At 42.6% G+C, this 22,203-nt stretch overlaps 1 protein-coding gene across 2 annotated transcripts in view; it reads right to left on the reverse strand.

The window, feature by feature from the left end:
* Positions 1-3,292: 3,292 nt before the first annotated feature.
* The window catches only part of AKR1D1 (aldo-keto reductase family 1 member D1), a 38,327-nt gene continuing 19,416 nt past the window's right edge, over positions 3,293-22,203 (reverse strand). The window contains exons 3-10 of one of the 2 annotated variants that reach the window (XM_039383194.1): positions 20,625-20,741; positions 16,138-16,215; positions 13,758-13,880; positions 11,941-12,050; positions 11,289-11,454; positions 10,453-10,535; positions 6,792-6,841; positions 3,293-3,372 (exon numbers count right to left, since the gene is read on the reverse strand). In XM_039383194.1, coding sequence (XP_039239128.1) covers positions 6,799-6,841; positions 10,453-10,535; positions 11,289-11,454; positions 11,941-12,050; positions 13,758-13,880; positions 16,138-16,215; positions 20,625-20,741 — 720 coding nt within the window. In that variant the 3' untranslated portion in view covers positions 3,293-3,372; positions 6,792-6,798. Of the gene's footprint in view, positions 3,373-6,680; positions 6,842-10,452; positions 10,536-11,288; positions 11,455-11,940; positions 12,051-13,757; positions 13,881-16,137; positions 16,216-20,624; positions 20,742-22,203 lie in introns of those variants that run through there. The other variant, XM_027743773.2, reaches the window with a different exon arrangement.

A 22,203-nucleotide genomic window follows, 5' to 3' on the forward strand; every position in this document is an offset into this window, starting at 1 on the left:
AGAATGGATGTATTTAGCTGTAAAGAGGATCAAGGAATAAGGTTTGGAGGAGGCAAAGGTAATCACATGAGGTCAATCACTAATGCCTCTGGAGTGCTGGAGCAATTGGGTGAGAACGAGGTGCAAATCAATGTCTTAATTCAGTTGTATCTGTAGAATCTCTGTGAAGCCTGCTGGGGTATGTGTTTGGTCAAGGGATGCTGTAGGGCTTGCTCTTACTATAGTAATAAAGCCTAGAAATGCAGTGAAACTCACTTTTACACATATTGTGATGGAAGGGGTATTCTTCCAAGATGGAGAATCCTCTCTGATAATATAACTGGTGTTGTGTCCAAAAGAAACAGCAAAGAGAGCAATTCGCATAGTACAAGGAGGGAAGGTTTTGATCCCTGTTCTGTAGGAGTGTTTTCCTGTCACCAGTGACCAGAGCGAGGTCTGGACTGGAAGTGACCTCCTTCTGAAGAAAGTACATTAAGTTTCTCAGCTACCAAAGCTACTCACTTCCCCCTTTCACCCCAATGGGTCTATCATTCAAAGTTGAAAGGTTCAGTGGGGTGGATGGAGCCAGATGCCTTCCAGAAGACTGTGTTGCTTGGTAACTGGATAAGGTGAGACATGCAGGTTTAAACCACATAAACATTTGAACTTGACTTGTTGCATCACTTGGTGGTGCTCTAACTGCTAAGGAAAGGGAGCTATAATGTCCCTCACCCTCCAACCATGCTCTCTGAGAGTGCTTTTATAGCCTCAACGTCTTGTACACCCAGAGACCAATTCTGGGAATGCAGGAGCTTGAGCCAGGACAGATGCAGATTGCCAAGAAACTTCATGACTGCTGGTGTGCTCTAAATGCCACAAATAGAAAAAAATTAGTAGAAATCCTAAATCATGTCCATATTTCTAATGTCACCTCCTACATTCCTGCTTTGTTGGAGGGTACAGCAGGAGGGTACTCCTGCTGTGAGGTACAGTTCTGTACCTCACAGAGGACCAGAGAGGTAGCACTGGCTTGTTGAATATGAGTGTGGATTTCTGATCCACAATTTAGAAGAACCCTTTTGAATGTTGGAGATTTCTCTTTGAAGTTTATCAAGTACAGATCAATATAGTCAATGAAATGTAAAGGTGATCTCCTTATCATCCTGTAGAAAAGCCATGCAGGACTGCAGTCCCACCGCTGTGAAAAGCAGGGATTAAGTGTGCAAAATATGCTGCCAAACAGCTGATTTGGGCTATTCTGGACTGTGTCCACCAGTGGTGAACATGTGGGATGATGGGGTCACCTTGCTGGGAAACCTCCTTACTTCACATGGGTGGCTCTGGGTGTCACCCTGTAGGTGGAAGCTGAGCGACAGTGGCATGAGGAGCAAGCAGTTTTCCTAAGAGATCACAAAGTTCTCTTGGCAACCTTTCCCCAGCATCTGTCCTGGCTTGGGAGAGCAACACTGATCAGGCTAACACTAGGGATGAGTTTCCTTGCACTGAGGGCATGTGGCCTGTGTTTTGTTCATCTGTACCTTGTGTCAGCAGAGTCAGTCCTGATTTGTATGTGCTGAAATGTTAGCAGGATCCTTCCCAGAGTCCTCAGCACCATGCGCTTGCAGGGACCTTTCCTTGTCATGAGTGAGGTTGCTCTGAGACATGTTCTAGGTCATTATGAGCTCTCATTTAACCTTTAATTGAGTGTGCATTTGGTCTGGTGCAGCATTTTGTCTTTGCTATGTTCAATGACCTTGGACTGATCTGAGACCTCCATCCAGGTAGCTCTGCAGTGTACAGAGCAGAAACTGAGCAGCTTTATCCAGTGGTGCCCCTCTGTGTGCATGTGTAAGTGTTTATACACACATGCATCCTCTTTCTTTGCAACTCCTTCTCTCCTTTTTCCATTTGGTTCTGCTTTGCATTTTATTTGCAATGTGTTGTCTTGTTGTGAGTATTGCTCATGCATGTTGAGTTAGGGTTCCCTGAGGAGTCTGACTGGCATTGAAAAATTAACTTTTTTTGGGGTTTTGCACTCTCAAAGCCCTTTCTTATAAGCTAGAGGTTTTGCTCTGGGGTAGTAGGATGTTGGGAAGAGCTGAAATATGGCATTGCTGAGAATCAATTAATGTAAAAACTGCATTAGTTCCCGACTGTGTGCTGATTGCTCCACCCCAAAGACAAATGTGTTTGCAGTTTAGGTCACAAGTGAAATAAGCGTGTTCAATCTCATTCTAACATGTCACTCTTACAGACTTTCTTCTCCTCCTCAGTGCTTACCTCTAGACTTGTGAATTGTGTCTTGTTGACAGCTGTGCAAAATACATTTTGAAACAGCAGATCCCTCCCTTCCCCTCCCCAAGGAAAATAAGGAAATTGTCTTGCAAATATCAAACCAGTTCATTTCAAAGTGTTTCAGTTTGGCAGATGGCAACAAGGAGACTGACACTACTCACAATAGAAAGGGGGTATCTCATCTTAAATCTACAAATTGAACTTACTTCTACAAAACAGATCTGAGTTTGTCCTCACTGCTCACTTTAGAGATCTGAGAAATGTCTTGTGTATCCCAGGCACGTGATTTATTTTCCTCTTAGAGTCCTTACAATACTGGCTTTGCTTCCGCACTTAAATGATTCACACTTTAAATTGAAGAAACAACTCTGGTTCTGGTTGTGAGATGATCTTAATTAGTTAAGGAAAGTAGCAGCCTCTCTGCTGTTGAATACCTTTGCACATCGCAAGGATATAGTAGTGGTTAAATATCCTGCCAGTCTAGAGGTGAGTAGCTTTCAGACTTGATCGGATACAAGAAAGGAATGAAGCGAAGAAGCCTCATCAGGTGAGGACCCTGCTGTGTGTAACCACAGGCACTGCCTTTCGTGGCCACCTACCTCTCCGAATGTTTGCAAAACTCACTTTCTGTCCTCGGTTATCATTAAGTTTTGACCAGGAGAAGAGATCTCATTTTGAAAGCAGAACACCCAGCAATTTGGCATCCAGGCCTGAATGGCACGCAATGGAGGAAAACTATAGGAGGCACTGTCTTCCTTCCCCCTGTGTTCTGTTCTGTCTACCCAAGATTGCATCCTAATTCTAGCTGATGGCTTGATATGGCTACTCCCCCTTTCCTCCACAGGACACATTATACACTCTTGTAAAACCTCTTGGGTAGCTTTGTAGTACAAAAATATGTGACATAAATCCAAAGGGCATTCTTTTAATATAAGACTGTAAAATGTACACAGCGCCGATCCCACTTCGCCTCTTACTATTTTCCTTAGTCCTCTTATGGGCACCTGGATAGTATTAGGGAAAATTGAATGCATGTCCCTTCTGAGACAGGGTCCTGTTCCAGATACGTAGTCTTGCGGAAGATGAAGCTCTGCCTCCCTGTGGGGAAACAAATTCAGCTAACCACACAAGTGTAGGGTGGGAGTGATGTCAGCCTACACACAGTAACTCTGTGGCGGTGCTTTCTTGTCGCTTCACCGACTAAACATGAGCGTGCACATGTCCAAGGGCCTGGGTGCTGCAGCTTCAAAGCACTGTGCTCTGCCCTGAGCTTGTGCAACAACAGGGAATGCCAGGTAAGCCCACGCTCTAACAAACAGCTGTGGCAGCTGCTTTGCTGCTGTGGATGTGTGCGTGTCACCTGGTTTTCTGCCTAGACCAGAGCAGCTGCTGGGCTGCTAAAAGAATCTAAAACGCTGCATCACTTCTTGTTCTCTTCGCTGAAAATTCGCTTGTGCATAGCTGAAGCAAACATCTTTGGTCTGGATTTCACTTCATTTTGCAGCTATAGGAAGAGGCACAAATGATGGGTTACTTACTATAGAAGTGAGTAAGTTTTCCCAGTGCCCAGTTGTCCTTGGATGTATTGTCATGTGTGAGTGCTATCACAGCAGGAGGTGCTGGAGTCCTCTTTCCTTGCTGATCCTTCCAGCTGGAGCAGGGTTCTATGCAGCCATTCTAAGTGATGTGTTTCACACCAGGCAGCGAGTCCAGTAGGACTCTGAAATGTGTTAGATGGAAGCAGATTTTACATGGGGCCGTGGTCTGGGGTTTCTCTCTCTCTTTGTGCAGCTGCTGGTGGAATGGGTTTCCCAATTTCCCATTTGCAGGCCTGTTTATTTCCCCTGTCCAAACATTTTCTTTGTAGGGCAAGTTGGAGAACAATGGGGAGAAATGGTCTGAAACTGTGCAAAGCTGGGGGAGAAGTGGGCTATACATCTGAAGCAGTCTCATAACTGATGGGAGCATTTGCCCCTGGGAAGAGGCTGAATCTTTTTTCATCAGATACAAATGAGGCAATGCAAAGGAGGAGGAGAAGGATTCTATTAAAATTAGAGGGGAGAGGAATTTGGTGGTATGACCTGGGCTGGAAGAAATCTTACAATTTCTCCTGCCTTGTTTAATCAGTATGGATTGAAGATTTGATTATATGGTATTTCCTGTTAGAGAGGTTTCAGCATATCATCTTCCTTACTCACACTTACAAGGTCACCTGATTTATCAGAATCTCAAGTGCTGCCTAACCTCTGGGAGAGGACTGTCTGGAAAGAGCAGTGAGCTGTGAAGGGGCTGGTGTGAGCATTTAAGCTTAGCATTACTTGACATTTGCAGTTGTAGACAGCAAGAGCTTTGCCAAACCTGGCCTGAACGTGGGCTGTGACTGGAGACTTGCACCTGGTCAAGTTACAGTGCAAAAATTTGTACAGTGCTACTGTTAAGCAGTTGAGCCCTGTGAGCTCTATTTAAGGCTTGTACTTATGAAGCAACTGGAATAACACATTGGGTATGGTGGTAACTGCTCCTCTCTGGTACTTGAATTTAGACTTGGATTGTTCAGACTTTTGACCAGCACCTCAGCTGTTCACAAAGGGGCAAAGCACGGCTTTATATAGTGGTTCTGAGCCCCTCTGGGAGTAGAGCTCCACCTGACCTTAGGATTGCCCTTAGATCTACACCAGCAGATTTGTTATGTGTCTTCTTCCTCCTCAGCTATCTCTCCCCCTCTTTTTTTATATTTCCCCTTCTGGTCTAAGTGGGTAATGGAATAAAATGGGAATTGTCCTTGGGTAACCTCCAGCAACCAAAATGTTCCTTTTTTTGGCATAGTTTCAGGGATTTACAAATGCTATGTAAAGGCCACCCCTGTTGAAGGAACCAAACTTCTCTAGTGGTGCCCACTGAGCTCATCCAGGGATGCATTTGCACTAGACCCATTTGGGAGCCTTTCCTGTTTCTCCTGTGAAATGCTCATCCCTGTCCCTCTTTGTCTTGGTTCTGAGGAGCACACCATGACCAAACAGAAGTGTCTCCATGAACTGTACACTCTGGCATTTTCCTGTTCCAGTCAGGGATAATAAATAGCAATGGTAATAAATAAAAACATATGCTATAGACTGAAGTTTATGTATGACACATTTTCCAATGGCAGTACTCACGTTCTAGTACATGAAGTTCTCTCTCTGTGTGTGTATGTTTTAGTTTCTACTCCAATATCCCTCCAATGTACCCCTTCTATGGCAGGAAACTGGGGTGCTTGGACACAGGAGGGAGGGAAAGTAGCCTTCTGGAGATGTGGGTGTAGGCTGATGCACCTATAGGCTGCAAAACCTGTTGAGCAAGCAAGTGGTCTAAAAAACAAATTCATGCTGAAGGAGTCAGTCTTGCTTACTCTGGTGTCCATCCTTCTGCCTCCCTGTTTCAGAGAGAGGACAGATTGAAGGAAATGTCCAGGTTTCAGCCTGGCTGTCTCTGTCTGATTTGTACCCTTTCTTGGACCTGCCAGTGTTCTGCTGCCTCCAAGCACGGTAGAAAATTGTATTTTTTTGATAACGTTTTCTCTTTCTTTGAAAATTTAGCTTCTTAATTCAGTATTGTCTTGGTCAGGATTTTATACAAAAGTCCATGTGAACTTTGAAGTGAACAGAAATTTTATTGGGTTAATATCAATTTGTGGAGCAGGAAAGAATTTTAAGGGGTTTTTAATTTTGAGATGAGGATCTCACTAGTGCTAGCTCCAGGTTGCATATGTGATGCTGTGCAATACCATCATTGAATAGCAAGTACAGTGTAACACAAGTGTCATACGCTTTTCCTGTGTTTCACTGAGGCCCTCATCTGACAAGTGTGTGTGTGTGTGTGAATTTGAACATGCTTATAATGCTTTATAATGCTTTATTTACATGTGGAGCCAGCTGGGGTGTTCCTATGGAATGACACTCATATATGCAGCTGAAGAATATTCTGGTTAGAGTGAAATGGGCTTCACTGCGTGAAGCAGTGTACATGCCTGTCTAATATCAATAAGCATATGTTCATATATATCAAATTCAGTTAGTTGCTCACTCTTGACTTTCCGTTACTTTAGCTGTACAAGAAAATGATGTTGGGTTGGATCAGGGTTACCTCACTGTGGTCTCCTCCAACATTATCCATTCTGTGATTCTGATTCTCCTTCACTCCAACTGAAATGGAATGTCTTGTTTCAAATTGAGTGAAGAATGTGCTATTCAGTGAAAATGATTTGGTTTGAACTAATTAGCCTGTTTTTGAGAAATCTTCAGTTTTACCAGCTGTCAGTTTTGAAGCTTCAGTTTTCAGAGTTAAAGCCTCCTAAGCCAAAACCAGAAATTCAGTGGATTAAATAGATTTGGCCTTCACTAGCAATAAGAGACTGATAAGACAAGAAGTAGTAAATGTCATGTATTTAATGCTCGTTTGAATAGTCTCACATGAAGTCAAAGCACCAAAAGTTGAAGCTTTCTCAGCGAAGCCTAACAGCACTGACTGTCCAGACCCACCTTGTTTTCAGTATTCATCGCTGAAGGGATACTCTGGATGGTCACGCCACCTGTGGACAGATCAGGTTGAACAAGTGAGTTCCTTGGATGAAGCAGAATATCACATCACTGATGCAGTTGTCTTGTGCCTAACAAACCTCTTCCTTGCAATATATATGTGACCTTCATGGAAGGCTCTTCTACTTATTTAGAAGCTGCCTGCTCTGGATAATCATCCCTGCATTTAAGGAGGTGACAGTGAAGCACCATTTTTTGGGCCTACTTTAGGGAGAGATGGGGGAAAAAACAAGAGTTTGGATGTCAGGTATTGTCATTATTTAACTCAAGCTTTTAAAGTGTTTTAGGAAAGGGGGATGGCTTCACTATGTGTGCATTGTGGAAGGCGAAGACTTCTTTGTTCAGGTGTCTAGAAAGACCCCTAGAAATAAGGGATAAATGTGTAAGTGTGAAGCAGAGGTCGAAACATCAGACTGTACTACTTTGTCTTATGCCCTGAGCAGGTCTGGGTCTTGACGGTGCTTTCTACAAGTGACTGCCACATCCAGACTAGGTCTGGCTGTCCTCTAGCTCAGTCTACATGTAGATGCTCTGCCAGGTTAATAGCATCAGGGGCAGGGAATTTACAAAGAGGCTTTGGGGTGACCCAGTTCAGGAGACAAAGGGATGTTCATGGCTGCATGTGACCAATGGTAGAGATGTTTCAGGCTTCACTTTAGAAACTGCATGCTCAGGGAAGATGCACAATCCAAGATATTATTAAAGGCAATAAGAAAATTCCCAAGGTCGACTTCTGGTGAAAAAACAACACTGTGTTTACCCATTATTGGCAGACTTGAGAGAGGTAGTTGTTTTCTGTTGTGGATTTTATTTGTTTGAGAAGGTGATGCTAAGTCACAAGCCCTGGCTTGCCAAACACTTTCCATTAGCAAAATGAAAAATTTCTGAAGAGCATTCTCAGGTGTACCATGGCAGCTGGCTGCCTTGCCTTACAGCAGAGCACAACAAATACTGGCATTTGTCCCAGCTGTGAATCGCTCCAGTCTGGGAAGGATACATTTCACAATATTGAAGGTAACTAATTGGAAGGCATCAAACATTTTGAATTGGTTGTGTCAAAACATTTCATTCCAATATTCAGCCAAGCTCAAGTGTTAACACATTAACAGATTGATTTGGTTGAAAAAAAAATAAAACAAAAAAAACCAAGCCACAACACTTTGGCTTGTTTGACTCCAGTATAATTTGATGATGTCTGAGTTGCCAGTGTCATAATCTCTACTTTCCATCTGTGGAGGATGCTGGCTAATCAGATCTCACATGCTCAATAGTCTGAATCCTTTAAGTGAAAATTATTCACTTGGAGGAGTCAGTGCAGCTTGGAATAACTGGTAAGGAAGAACAACTGTAACAGAGAATTGGGAGCACAAGATAAATCAAGCAGATAGATTAATGTAAAACTTGCCCTGCACAATACGTGTAGATTTCTCCAAGTGGAGAAGAAGCAATTTCAGATTAAGATTTCCTGAAGTACTCATATTTTTACAAAACCTCCATTTTCTTCTCAGATACTTATCTTGCTAATTCATTCCACTGATTGCAATATCCTGTTTGTATGGGCTTACTCATGCCATCAGAACAACAGATTTGCACATGGGACCCATATGTTATTTGATAATTGGAAGAGCCAGAGAAAAGCTGGATTTCTCCATTCTTGCTGGCATTTGCATCACAGCAGTCAAAGGTTTTGCACAAAATTGACGAACCGAAAGTCCTTCTGTAACAGGGTTTGACTTTTTCAGGTATATATTGCTGGATGAAATAAGAAATGTCTTTAGACTGGTAACTTATCTGTTGCAATGTCAATTCCAGACACTTCAGTGTGAGAACACACAGTAGGCATACATATATATATATATATATATATATAGCTGCTCCTTACATGGCAACATCACTTTTCCGATAAGGTTTTTTTCATAGAGGAGATCAGACTGTATTGAAGCATTTTCCTCAAACATGGCACTCCTGTGAAAACTACAGCTGCCAAAGTGCATCCTGTTTTCCTTATCCTCAGTGGCCTCCTGTGACCAAATTTAGTCTAATAAAGTAAATCATTTAGTTTAGTAGTTTTTTGGATTGTTGGCTTAGAAAGTTCTTCTTCTGTGGGCATTTGCATCCTTTCCTGGAAAAGACTCTTGCATTTGCACCAAGATTACATTTTGTGTATATAATCACTAAAAGTTTAAATGATATTACTACTCAATTTAGCTATGTAAAAGCAAATTATTTTGAATACCAAAACACACATAAGAAACTCCAAGGCCATTTGTGAGGAGCCTTCTGGAACTAACTGCTGCTAATTGATGGAAGGCTATTTTAAGTTTTAAGAAACTAAATCTTCAGAGCACTTGATCTTAAATGTGAAAGATTAACTTCATCATGATGCTTTTAACTTAGTGCATATCTTCCATAAGTTATGCAGCATAGTAAGTGGTTTATTTGTTTCTTTGCAACATTTCCTCCTATCTTTTGAGCAATGGTCAAGGTTTTGGAGTGCTATTGATGCTGTTATCCTGCTTTTCATTATTTTTAGTGCTTGAGCATGCTACAGTTTGGCAGGACACAGATAATCCAAGATAACAAGAGAAATGCATGGAAATGAATCTCTAGCATTTGGCTACGTATTGAGTGCCCTGAAAAGGGGAAAACAAGTTTGGTCATAAACTGTAGGTGCTCTTGAACTGAAGGAAAAACAAACTGCCTCATCCTCTGGAAGAGGGGATGCTGGGTCAGTCTGAGCCTTCTGGGATAATGCAGCCTTCAGGTGAAGCAAAACTACATTGGGTGGCAACCTTTAGGTGACAAGCAGCAAGAGATCAAGCCTTGTTAGTTCTCAGAGATGGTTATAAGTGGTTAGAAGAGATGGTTAGAAGTGGTTTAGCAGTCAAATGAGCTGTGTGGTTTTCTGTTTTCCTTAGAAGAAGGTACAACTCCCCATGACAACAAGGCAGGTAGATTGCTGTAGAAGATAGCATCAGAGGAAAGGACAAAACAAAGTTTCTGACCACTTGTGGTCACTCTTTTATAAGGAAGTGAGAAGGAGCAGAGCTCTCCCCAAATTAGTCCTGCTGTTTCATGTAGCAGTGTTCTTCATTCTTAGCCTCCTCTGTGGTAATTTAGGACAGGTTGCCTCTTGAAACACTAAGTTTACAATCCATAAGGCTTTGTACTTGAACAGCAAAGTGGCTTGCATAGCACAGAAGTGAGGGTAAGACACGTCAAAGTGCCCCTATTTGAATTTCAGCTTAGATGTCTACACTGCTAGGCAGGGATGATGCTACACCTTATCACTGCCTGAAACTGTCATGACCACATACAATAGAAAGAGCTTAAGGAAATAGGGTAGAGATGGAATAGCCAGATACAGTCACTTTCTACTAGGTGGGCTTTTGGCACCTGAGCTGTAAGGAAGTATTTTACACTTCTTTTTGCAGCGGGTCCAGGAGCATATTCAGGCCGCATTAAAGACCTCCCATACTTAAGCCTTACCTTTAAAATAAAGTTGTTTATACAAAAGATAATATTAAAAGGAAGATTTTTTTTTTTAAATCCTCTGAAAAAGCAGGAATGTTCTGTGAGGATCTAGAATTCCTCCTGTACTTACATTAACAGTTCCACGTAACGAACGTTTTTGTTCAGGGCTTCAATTTCTTTCATCTCTTTCTCAGTGAGGGAGAAGTCAAAGATCTAATGGAAGGAGATGTTAGGAATGAGTTCACATTTCTTGTCATAATCAACCTTCACATGTTCCAGATTTCAGAAGTACAATCCGTCCTTCTCCCCGTACCTCTCCCACAAATCCACGCACTGGTTGCATTTATAGTAAAGTCTCGAGGACATGAATAAGCCCAGTCACATTTGCCTACACTCTTTTGCAAGAAGGGGAAGGTAGTCTGGCAATGCTGAGCCACCAGCTTTGAAAGCAGCATGTTGCCAGGGAAAGTAGAGAGTAGTGTGGGTACTGAGTGCTGCAGGGGACACAAGAACAAATTCTTCATCTTTTTCGGGTGTGGTGGGTTGTGAATCTTTCTGTCACACTTGTATGCAGCAATCCTTCCCTAATAAAGCTGTCCCATACCTGAAGACTGGTCAGAACAATCAGTCATTCCTAAATACCTGCAACCTTGGGCTACTGAGGTACTGAATTACTTCATCTTGCTTGTGCTGCTCACTGCAGCAACTGGTGCTCTGGGACACACCAGCTGGAATTTTAGGTACTCCAGAGAGTTAAAAGACACCAAAAGTTCCTCTCTGCTTTGCTCTGTTATTGTCATATCATGTTACCTTTAAGTGAAGGGGACAAAAAGCATCAAATGTGGCAAAGGTTGATATTGGTTAAGTCTTGTGTACATCTACAGAAAGAAATGGAAAAATTGCCTTCTATAGGGGCGAAGCCAATGTGAGTGGATTCATCCATGTACCACTGGAGTATGAATTTACCTGGAAATTCTCTCTGATGCGTTGTGGATTGAAACTTTTTGGGATGACCACCACCCCTCGCTGGACGTTGAAACGCAAAGCAACCTGTGCAGCAGTCTTGTTGTACTTTTTGCCAATGGCATTCAGCACAGGATCCTTCAGTAAAGGAGGGGAGGACACATTTACCCTGGAAGAAATTGGGGAAGAAAAAGAAACCAAAAAATCCCTCATCTTTAATATAAAATCACAGAGGCATCTACTTCTTTGTGAACAGAACACTGCACCTTTTAACAAGTAGCGTGAAAGATGAGAGAAAAGCTTTGCCACTTAAGTTGGCGGGCTGTCAAAGGCAACTTCCTATGTGATGTCCTAACGTTGACTTAGCTTCTACTTCCTCACCTAAGCCTCACACGTTCCCAGTTACAAACACTTGCTTTCTGTTAGACGAGACCTAAGGCAACCTCCTTTACAGACACCTGGCATTCTTTGATGACAGCATGCAGCAGGAGTGTGGCAAGTTTACATTCACAACTGTAATATTTAGACATTGAAGTTCAAAACTACTTTGAAAAATGGGGACAAAGGTATTTTACACAGAGACCCAGCAGTGGAGAACTATATGATTCTTTTCCTGGATATTGTCCTTCTGTTAGAAAGTAACATGGAGACTTACCATGATTCATCCCTTGAGGTTCCCAGTGGGCTGTACCCAACAATAACAATGTCATGTTGTCTGCAAAATTCTGAGAGTTTGGGTTGGGTGAAGTAGGGGTGGCATTCGACCTACAGGAGTAACACAGAAAGAATAATTATCAACAGAACCAGATATAGAAGCAGATGGTATCTCAATATTTGTAGAGCTACAGAGCAGCTGATGCTTTCAGGAAAGGATATGTGTAAATTAGGAAAACTTAATCTGTGGTTACTGTTCTAATTGTACATTGCTGGGTGATGGATTTTTTTTTCCTTTTTTTGTGGACAGCAGATCAACATCTGTGACTATAATTTGGCTGCAGGGAACTTCCATTGCCTCCCAGTGAAAAGGTGGAAATAAGTGGAGGTGATGGAGGTGAGGGAAGCTCACTAGAACAAATAGACTGAGAAGGCAGTCCATCTCATGTGGGTCAGTTCTCTATTTCTCTGCCTCTGGCATTCAGGATGTCTAATCTGACGTTGTTTTTAGGGAAGTGTTGGCACAAGCTGTCCCAGATAGAAAGGTGAGGGGGGCATACGCAAAAGATGAGATTATGACCTTGTTGTGAGCTCTGCCCTCCCACATTGCAAATACCGTTGCCTTACAGGCAGGGATTTTCTGGCTGCGATCTCAGATTCTGGGAAAAGGATGTCTACAAGGTGACAGAGCAACCACTGTTTGCAGGGCAGTCTGAAGCTATCTGGCACATCTATGCTTGCTGGCTAGCTGCCCTAAGCTGGGCTTAATCTTTTGCCCAGTTTCCCTCGACCCCAGGAAGCAGCAGCAATGCTCAGCGCGGTCTTAGGGCACGCCAGAAACAGCAATTGCATTTTGCACCCGCTAGGCATGTTAATACCAGTGAAGGGTGCTGGAATTTCCTCCTCTCACAGGCTGCCTTTCCCGCCAGGACAAATACAGAAATGAAGGCTGTGGTCAGCCACCCTGCCCTGCTCCATGGCAATTCCAGCCCTCCAGGCCAGGCACTGAGAGTGGGAATTTGGTCCTGGTTGCTGGCCCCTTCTCTGATACTGCTAATGTGGATATCTGTTTGTGCCAGATGAGTCAGAAGAGCTTCCCAGTGATTTCTAGGAAATGCAGTGACCTGCCAAATGCTAGAGCCAAAGGTATTGGGCATTCAGATGGGTCGCTGCCACTTATCGCCTTCTCAGAGCCCTACTGCTGTAATTTAACTCAGACGTGCCTATCATCTTCATGGGCTTGTTCAGCTCAGGTCAGTCACCTAATGGGGTCTCCTGTAATTGAGGTTTTTCTCTAACTCTTAAGAATGTCTTATAGGAAAGGCAAAAGAGAGCAAGTGCAGAAAATTTAGGAGTCAATTCTAATGGCTTTTAAACTTGAGAAACTTAGAGTAACTCAGGATCCCCGATACTTAGTGTTGGGTTGGTGTCAGCTTCATCGAGGAATGGTTAGCTCTGAATGGTTTGTTGTGGGAATTTTTGGACTTGAAGTAAGGTACATGGAAAAGATTTAAGACCTGCATTGACTCAGTGTTCAACCTCGTTACGGAGCTTTGGCACAGAGGCACCAGTTTTATAGTCCTGGAGCAGAAACAGGAAAGCGGTTGCTCCGGCACATTCAAATATAGATCTTTAGCCTGGATAGGAAGAGTGATATTTTCAAGCTAGAAATGGAAGTGTGACAGTATGGAGGGCAGTGTCTGTGGCAAAGTATACATCACATTTCTGTACATGGCGGCCTAGGCTATGTGTGTGCCTCTGCATTCCCTAAAGGGTAGTGGCACTGTGGCAGGCATTGCTCTTGGCTTGCAGTCTTACCTGGTTGCTGACAGGTTTGTACTTAAGTCCTGGCTTGTTCATGATCATCTCCAGTTGCCTGCGGTTGAAATTGGATACTCCAATAGACTTTGCCAAGCCTGCATCCTTACATGCCTCCATAGCCTGCAAAGAAAGCAAAGACAAGAGGAGTCTCACATGTTGACTTTATTCCTCGTAGCATGCATTTTAGAGAGAGATGGAGGAAGTAACAGCTCTGTTAGCATGAGGGCTGGTGTTGTCCAGGTAGCCCAAACTCCTGTGGCAACATCCAACACTAATGTGTTTATCTGCTTTCCAGACCAAACCCTAATGTTTTATATCTCCTGTGAAGATAGAATCTGTCTGGAGAGCAGAAAGATTAACCCGAGATATAGATACTTTAATGCCAGGCATGTACTTTCAAAGAGTTTTGCTTAATTTACGCTGCTTTAGCATAAAAGCTGGAGAAGGAAGAGTGAACAAAACATATTGCTTTCCTGATAAGTCAATTTACTCCTTTAGATTGTAAGACTCTTTTTCATATGAAGTGTCTATCTGGTGAAATCCCCTAAATATCTGGCAAGGCAAATCACAAAACCTTAACAGAAAACATCAGTACAGTATAAAATAGAAAAAAAAAAAGAAGGGTTGGGGGAGAGAGGCATTCTAGGTATTTTGCATTTAGACAAATCCTAATAGATGAGAAATCCTTATGAATACTGGATATGAATAGGTGCCCTGGTCTTCATTAGCTTCATCTGCTGGGTTGTTAAAGGAAAAGGGGGTCCTTTCATATGGTCTTCCCATTTGCTCCCAGAAACTCTGCACACAAACAATTTAGTGACTGTTTGAGGCAGAGCAGACCCCACTGTGCAGCTGGATGCCCCTCCTACTGGTTTTGTTATTCCTTTCTGTCTCACAGGAGCTGAAAGCAGGGAGGTAAGAGGCACTGTGTGTTTGATGACCTCTAGTTGGCCTCATATGCTTTATATCACTTGGTGACAAGTCAGCAAATATAGTCATCTGGAGCCATTTTTGCCTGCTAGCACCATACTGAGAGAGTGAAATTATCTGGATTCAGTTGAGCCATTTTTATTTAGATTGATGTTGCTATTTGCAGGCACTCACCACCACCTTTTTTTCTCCAGGCTTGTTAGCTGAAGAGAGAGGCCTGCTATAGCGTAAGCATTACAATAAGCACCAGCTCAAAGATAAAAACATTACAGTGCTGTGAGATCTGTTGCTTTCAACATTTGAGCAACCAGCCTGTGAAAAAGAGAGGGATGAACTGCATCAGTCAAAGACAAGAGTAACATAAGCAGCTAACTTGGAAGTCCCTGTTCCCCCTGAAACTCAGTCTGGATGGCTCAGCAGCCAAGGGAAAGCTCAGTCCCACTCCAGGCCTTCTCCCGCTGAAATTTCACTCAATCTCACCATTCTCCATCTCTTTCTGCTGTACCTTGGGTAGAGCTAAACTGGCTCACACTATCCAGATCTAGACAGTACAAGCTGAAGTGGACCATTTAGTAGCACCTATTACCTCTCTTAGTGTGAACTGGGCTGAATTAGTGATGCTTTTTCATCAGACCTGGTGCAGAAGGAGAGCTGAAGAGCTCTGGCCATGAACTAAAGAATGTCCACGTTCTTGAGAGAGAGAAATGTGAGGAGATTGCTAATTGCGCTTTCTGCCTCACCCAAAATACTGAGACCAAGTGGCAGCAGGCTTAAGGAAACATTTGCCTACAGGTCTAGAACACATCACAAACAAATTTAGGATGCAATCTTTCAGGCAAATGCTACTTCCCTCCAAGTTTTCTAACCAGAAAAATCTTGTGTTCCCATCTGATAAGTAAATTTAGAAGTGAGTGAACTTGTTCTAATGGCAAGTGATGGCAAGGTCTTAGGCTTTGGTGGTTTTTTTTTGAGAAGGGAAGAGGTTGGTTCTTTGGTTCTTTTTTTTTTTTTTTTTTTTTTTTTTTTTTTGTTGTTGCTTCAGGGCAAATTCTGGTTTTTCTTGAAGGTGTTTTTTTTTTTTTTAAGAGGATCCAGTCTTTTCTTATGGCTCCAATTTTCTTCTTCTGTAAAGATCTGATAAAGGGGAAGGATTGGTAAAAACCTAATGATAAAAGCCTCAAGAAGCGAATGTAGAGTGCACTCTCTGAAAGAAGGAATGTGGATGTTGGGTATTTCAACGATGTTCTGTTTTGTTATAAAAGTAATTAAATGATAGAAAGAAGCAACATCCTTAGGGACAGAAGTCAAATTCATACATAGGAGCTAATAGAACCTGATCCATTTGCTCTGGCAAATGCTTCAACTATGTTTATGAAAACCACAGGTAAAATTGAGAATGAGAATCTGGGTTTTAAAGCATATATGGATGGATGTTGTGTTTGCTTACCTCCCAAGTGGCACATAAGTCTGTCTCATGGTAGATAAATTTTCCATTTTCATCTCTTGGGTAGAGTGCGTCTCCAGGCTGAAAAGTAAAACCACATTTTTGTGCTTTAAAGAAAAGTTTTTCACCCTAAGTGCAAAGATTTTTCCACAGACTCTCTTTCTACTAGCAAACAACAACAACAAAAAATATTGAAAGGCTTTCTGAAACACCCTGAGTTCAACAGGTCATTCATGCTGGGCTTACCACATCCTTGACTGCTGGATTACCCTTGGACACACTCCTGAACTGTCACATGAGCATACACTCAGCAGTTCCCGGATAGCCTTGTTTTTCGGTAAATTTTGACCTTTATGTTGGGGCATCCAAAGCACTAGTCTCCTTCCAAAGGGCTGGATTAGAGTACCAACCTGTATTCTCTTCTACTTCCCTCTTTCCTTCCTAGCCCTTCCCCTGATCCCTACTTGTGTCCTAGGCACCGAGAAAGAGTGTCAGCTCAGTCCAGTTCCCAACAGCTGGATGGACCAAGAGCCACTAGGAGTAAAGGGTTACATGCATAGCTAACCTCTTAAGTGCATTATCCCCTTTCTTTGGGCACTAGAAACTCTTTCTTCTGATCTCTATACCCTACAGATTTCAGAGATGAGTTATGAGCTGTTACCTCATGAGGACAGCTTTCTCTTATTTGCTGGTCATTTCACTGTTGTTGCAGGCAATGCATTAACACCTCCCTCCCTATTGTCTGATCACAATTTCACTCTTTTTTTTTTAACAACTCTTCACTGATGTTTGACATCTGATCTGATGTCAAACCGCTACATTTCAAAGGGCTGGGTACAAGATGTTGACATGGTAACTCCTTGGGAACATGCAGCTGTGACTAATATGATCAGTAACTGGCACCTCCCAATTCAGTCAAGTTCAAATTCAAGGCATTTAATGGGAAAAGTGAGCATAAGGAAAACAGACTCAGATTTCAGAGGGCCAAGGTCTAAGTTACAGGCATAAGGTTCTATCTTCCAAATGTGCTGGTTTTCCCAGAATTCGACAAAGACAACTTGTTGCTTGCTGTGTCTTGCTGGAAAAAAAGAATATCTTGACTAGAACGAAGTAGGTGGCTGTTGGGTACCTTTTTTCTATTAGAAGGCAAAATTTGCCATCATAATGTGAGGTGGAGAAGCCCTTTTTACACCTCCCCCAGCCCTCCCCCATGGTATTTTGGAACAAACCATTCATCCCCATGATACCCCAGCACATTCTCCAAGGACTGCAAGTTCAACATACAGAAATTGTACTTCTTAAAGTTCAGGGGATGAATCTGAATTCAGGACTTTTTTACTCTGTTCCACTTCTAATTAATTAATTTTTATTCAACATTTTCTATAGTAGTCAATAGACAGCAATCACATTAGCTAATTTATCATCCTCTCATTTTTCTCTGTCGCTTGTGTTCTAACAAATGAACCAAGTCAGGATGAATGGTGCTTGAAGATGAACTTCTCTTGACTGAGATAAGTGGTGTCAACTATTGTGGATTTCTAGGGGGATCAATAGGTTTTCCTGCCACCATAGAACTGTGCAAGGTTCTGAAGTACAGTTGCCTCTCCTCAATGGTCTCCAGGCAATACTTTCTCTGCCAAGTTACCTTTTTATTCAGGGGAATTCCTGAATGAAAGAACTGTTTGCAGATGCATAAAGTGCTGTGAGAAAGACAGTGATTTGACGGTGACAGGGTGGTGGTTATGGGGTCTTTGAAAAGGTCTTTCAGAAGTTGGTCACCTTTCTTAGCTCTGGGTTCTCATGAACTACACCATGCCAGTCATTTCGACTAATGTTGTTGTCTTCTCTTGCAGTTCTCTTGGAGGTAGCTTCACACTTTACACTAAATGTAAGGTGGCTTCCTAAGATGCTGCCCCATGAGCACTGAAATAATTGTGGCAACACTGTACAGTCACTGCCACTATGCAGGGATCACATCTTATCATGTCATGTTCAAAGTCTGGAGGCACTCCAAAAGATATCAGACAACCTACTTGCCTGTTTAAAACACAGCAGTTTTAACCACTGAGAGGAAAAGCCCTGCTCCCATTATAAAACTTTTCTCACCAACACAGATGCAGGAAGGCAGGTCTGCAAATCCCACTGCTTTCATAAAATGGTCTTTGACAAGCAGGCTTTCTCAAGAGAGCAATTTCAACAACTTGTGAATGCCTATTCTGTAAGCAGAAGGCAATACATAGTCAAATAGTGAGGCCGCTAGTCTCTCTTGGGTTATTCTTTCAAAATGACAAGATACTTAGATGAGACTTTTTCAATGTAAGGCTAAAATACCTGCTTTTCTGCCAGATCATGGAATAATTCAGCTGAGAGGGATTTGCAGATCATTTAATGCACACGTACCTGCTTACTAATAAATCAGTCATCTGAGCAGAGTCTCCTACAAAATCTGCTAGTGGGTATGAGCTCCCCAGGCAGAGGGCACGTGGTGGCCAGCAGGAGACCTGTTCCTGCTGGTCATCTACCTTGCTTGATTAGAGGGGCTGAGCACCACTGTTGGGGTCTAAAGGCAGTAAGGATAAAAAGTCCTAAAGGGGGAATCTACGTGAGGGAAAAATACAGGGAGGTGCAGGCTAATGTTGGTAGGTCAGTGAACAATGTCACCCCAGGCCATTCTTGAGCCACTGAAAAACGCTAGCTTGGTGGGGCTTTCCTCCTCTGAGTGGTGCTGTCTGAAACCAGATTGCTCTTACTCTGCCTGAAAGTCCCTATGACAGCTTGCACCAGTGGCTGGGCTCTGCAGGGGCATGTTTCTTACTGTTTTCAGAACAGGACTGTAAATTCTGTCTCAAGTACTTCACTGGTTCCAAGCAGAGACTGCTTTTGCTAGAAGGCTTTGGGAGAGACAGGAAAGCACCAATGTTTGCAGATTAGAGGAGAGCAGGAGTTTGTTAGCATCACACCTGCATACCAAAGGCAAGCATCACACCCAGGATGGGTGTGTTTGCGAGAGAGGGAGCAAAGGAAGGAAACCTGTCACCATTGCAAAAGGATGGGTTTTTTTCTTTCTGTATTTGGCACAAAAAAATGTATATTTCTCAGGCAGAAAGTGACTTCTTTTTTTCTCTCCTCTCATGGGGGACATGAATGAATCTCTAGGTCTGCTACTCCTTTAACAATTCAAGACTGTTGATACAAGCCTCGGGGAGTCAGATGTACATTACTTTAAAGCCAGCTGTCTATGTCTTTATATTGTGAGACAATGACCTTCACTATGTGGGAGAATGAACTACTAGAGAATACAAACACAGGCAAAGGGAAACAGGAAATTGCTAGTGGTGGGAAATTTTCAAAAATGTACCCAAAAGGATTCCATACGTGTGACTGTATAAATAAAATTTTAATATTAGAGTCTGGTTACTCCTATACAGGTCTTAATAGGGTATGGCTTCCTCAGGGGAAAAATACTGCAGATCTAAGGTGATAGCCTCGTTGATAAATTTCTTCCTATCTGATACTTCTGGTAGTTTGGAGTCTGTAGCAAAATATGATTTTAATAATCAGAGGTTTAATAAACGTTCCTTGCAAAAAGAGGCCAGTTTAGAGCTTAAACATATCTCAGAAACAATTAGCCAGCTAATTGCCTGACCTTATTCTCTCTAAGAAGAGGGATTTAATTAGTTCAAAACCACTTAAATATTTTGAATAACATACTTCTCATTTCAGTATTATTTCGTTTGCCTTTATATCATGTACCTGTAGAGGAAAATTGTAAAGCAAGTTACAAAGAGCTGTGAAACCAGAGAGTTTGCGGACTTACAAGAGCTGGTTGCAAGGCAAGAGGCATAAAACTCTGATGTGAGCTCCTTGCCTTGAAAGGTTTTACCTACAAGTTGCCCATAGCCAGCAGCATGAAGGGATATCAGACTAACTTTTGAGAGTGAGAGATGGACAACCCATATTTGGGACCAACTGTGGTCTAGTGAAGCTGTCCGAGAGGAGCACTGCAGTTACAAAGATTAAGATCATAATCATGATTTGCCCAGTGGCTTTAATTTGGGACAGAGTAAAGAAACCAACTTGGTGGTTTTTTCCCCTTTCCTGCTCCAGACTTTGCCCCTTGTGTATTGCTGCTTTGTATAACTTCTTTCCTCCAGTGACTCGCTCCTCATGGCTCAGAGAGGATTCGGACACATACACTGTTCCAGCTACAGTATTTCTTCAGCATAGGAAGCACTCTAACCCCAGTTAGGAGACCTGTCCTTCCACTAGAAAGACTCTATGCAACAGCTGTCATTTACTGTTCTCACACCACCTATGAGCCTCTCTTTGTGTGGATAGTGCACAGAAATACATGCATGCAGTATACACAAAACATTATCTGGTCAAAGTGCTACTGTCAACATAGGCTAGAAGTTGCAAGGAATACGTGGGATGGAGACCCTGGCAGGAGCCAAGTTCATGCACTTTTTTCAAGCAATTTTTCTTTTTACCTTGAAAGCCATTGGCAGCTCAATAATGTAGAGGTCAACGTAGTCCAGCTGCAGGATCTTCAGTGTCTTCTCCAGTGTGGGACGCACCAGCTCTGGTGGGTGGCAGGTATTCCACAGCTGGAGAGGCAAGCACAGGCTCTTTTCTAGGCCTCAGCAGGAACAGTGAGCCAGCTGAAGCCCCCCAGCACACACTCAATCCTTCACTCCTCAATTCCTCTTGTCCTCCTGACAGAGCCCGTTATGCACAGTGCAAAGACATTGTCATTTACATCACTGCAAGGCAAAGGTGAGGGGCCTTACCCTGTCCTCTGTCAGAGCCAGGTGCAGAGGTCAAGACAGGAATTCTTGCCCAGGGCTGATGTAGTGTTGACTCAGTAAAGCCATCATGCATTTGTTTATTACAACACAAGTTCTTCTGAGCTGAGTATATTACAAACTCTTGCTCAATGAACTTAGGAAGATTCCTTTTGTTTTCCAAGCATATGCTTTCACTGGAAAACTTAGTTCCCACAAGGAATCTGTGGTCAGTTTTATGCTTGAAGGCAGAAGTTCAGATCACATGAGTTAGCTGTTGAACAGCCAAGCACCCAGCACAAAGAGAATCTCTTGGTTCTCTCCTGTGGTCATGGAGCCCTAGTGACTGCCTGACCTAGTGAAGTTTTTGTTTACTCCCCAGTCCTCACCAAAAGATGTATTTGTGTTTAGTCCTTGCAACGCAGGTGTGACTAGTTAAAGCAGTCTAAACCTCTTTAATCCCACTTCTTCATTTTTGGGTTATGGATTGTGCTTAGTTGGTTACTGTTCAGTACTACCTCTAACTGAATTCTGCTGATGCAAATCTCTTGCAAGAATAAAACTATAGCATGGTAATTAGTAATCAAGAGCCCTCTGTAAACTGATTGTTGCAGTCAAAATCCACAAAACTCAAAATTAACACACAATAGAAGGTTTAAAGTGCCATTTGAATGCACAAAATAAGATGGACTATTTAAATTTCTTTTTTTTTTCAATGCACAAAACTGATATGTGGAGTCATGTTGAAGTTTTTGTCACTTTTGTTTGCTGGAACAACCTGTTGTTTGCTGGTGTGATCATTGTCTAGTCAGTTCAGCCTCCAAATCTGACAGCCACTGAATGCCAAGGTATAGAATGAATTTGTTCCTAAGACACAAAACACTTGAATTGCCATTTTTGGGAGAAGATGTTGATTATAGGTCCTAAAGGGTATAGCCTGGGTAAGTTTTAAGGTATTTAAGATGCTTGGCTTTGTTTTCTTTGTTTTGTTTCCAACTGAGTTATAGTTATTCCCTGGGAAAACCACCTGCTAGTTCTGCCAGCAGAGGCAAGAATACATTATCTTGAAGTTAAGTTGTACTGAAAGCAGCACATCTGACCCTGCCCTAAGCTGACAAACCAGAATAAGGTTTGGCACCTGGGAAGTCATACTAGGCCTTCCCTAGTTGTATCCTGCAAGGTGTGAAGAGTTTACGGTCAACAGACAGTGGAAAGAGACTGAGGTGTACTACAGTAAAGGGACCGAGGTCCTGTTCTCAAGTTTTAAGTTGTGCCACTGGATTTC

The sequence above is a fragment of the Pipra filicauda genome, unplaced genomic scaffold (assembly GCF_003945595.2).
Source record: "Pipra filicauda isolate LSUMZ 115617 unplaced genomic scaffold, ASM394559v2 scaffold2_size9829703_pilon, whole genome shotgun sequence".
Classification (NCBI taxonomy): domain Eukaryota; kingdom Metazoa; phylum Chordata; class Aves; order Passeriformes; family Pipridae; genus Pipra; species Pipra filicauda.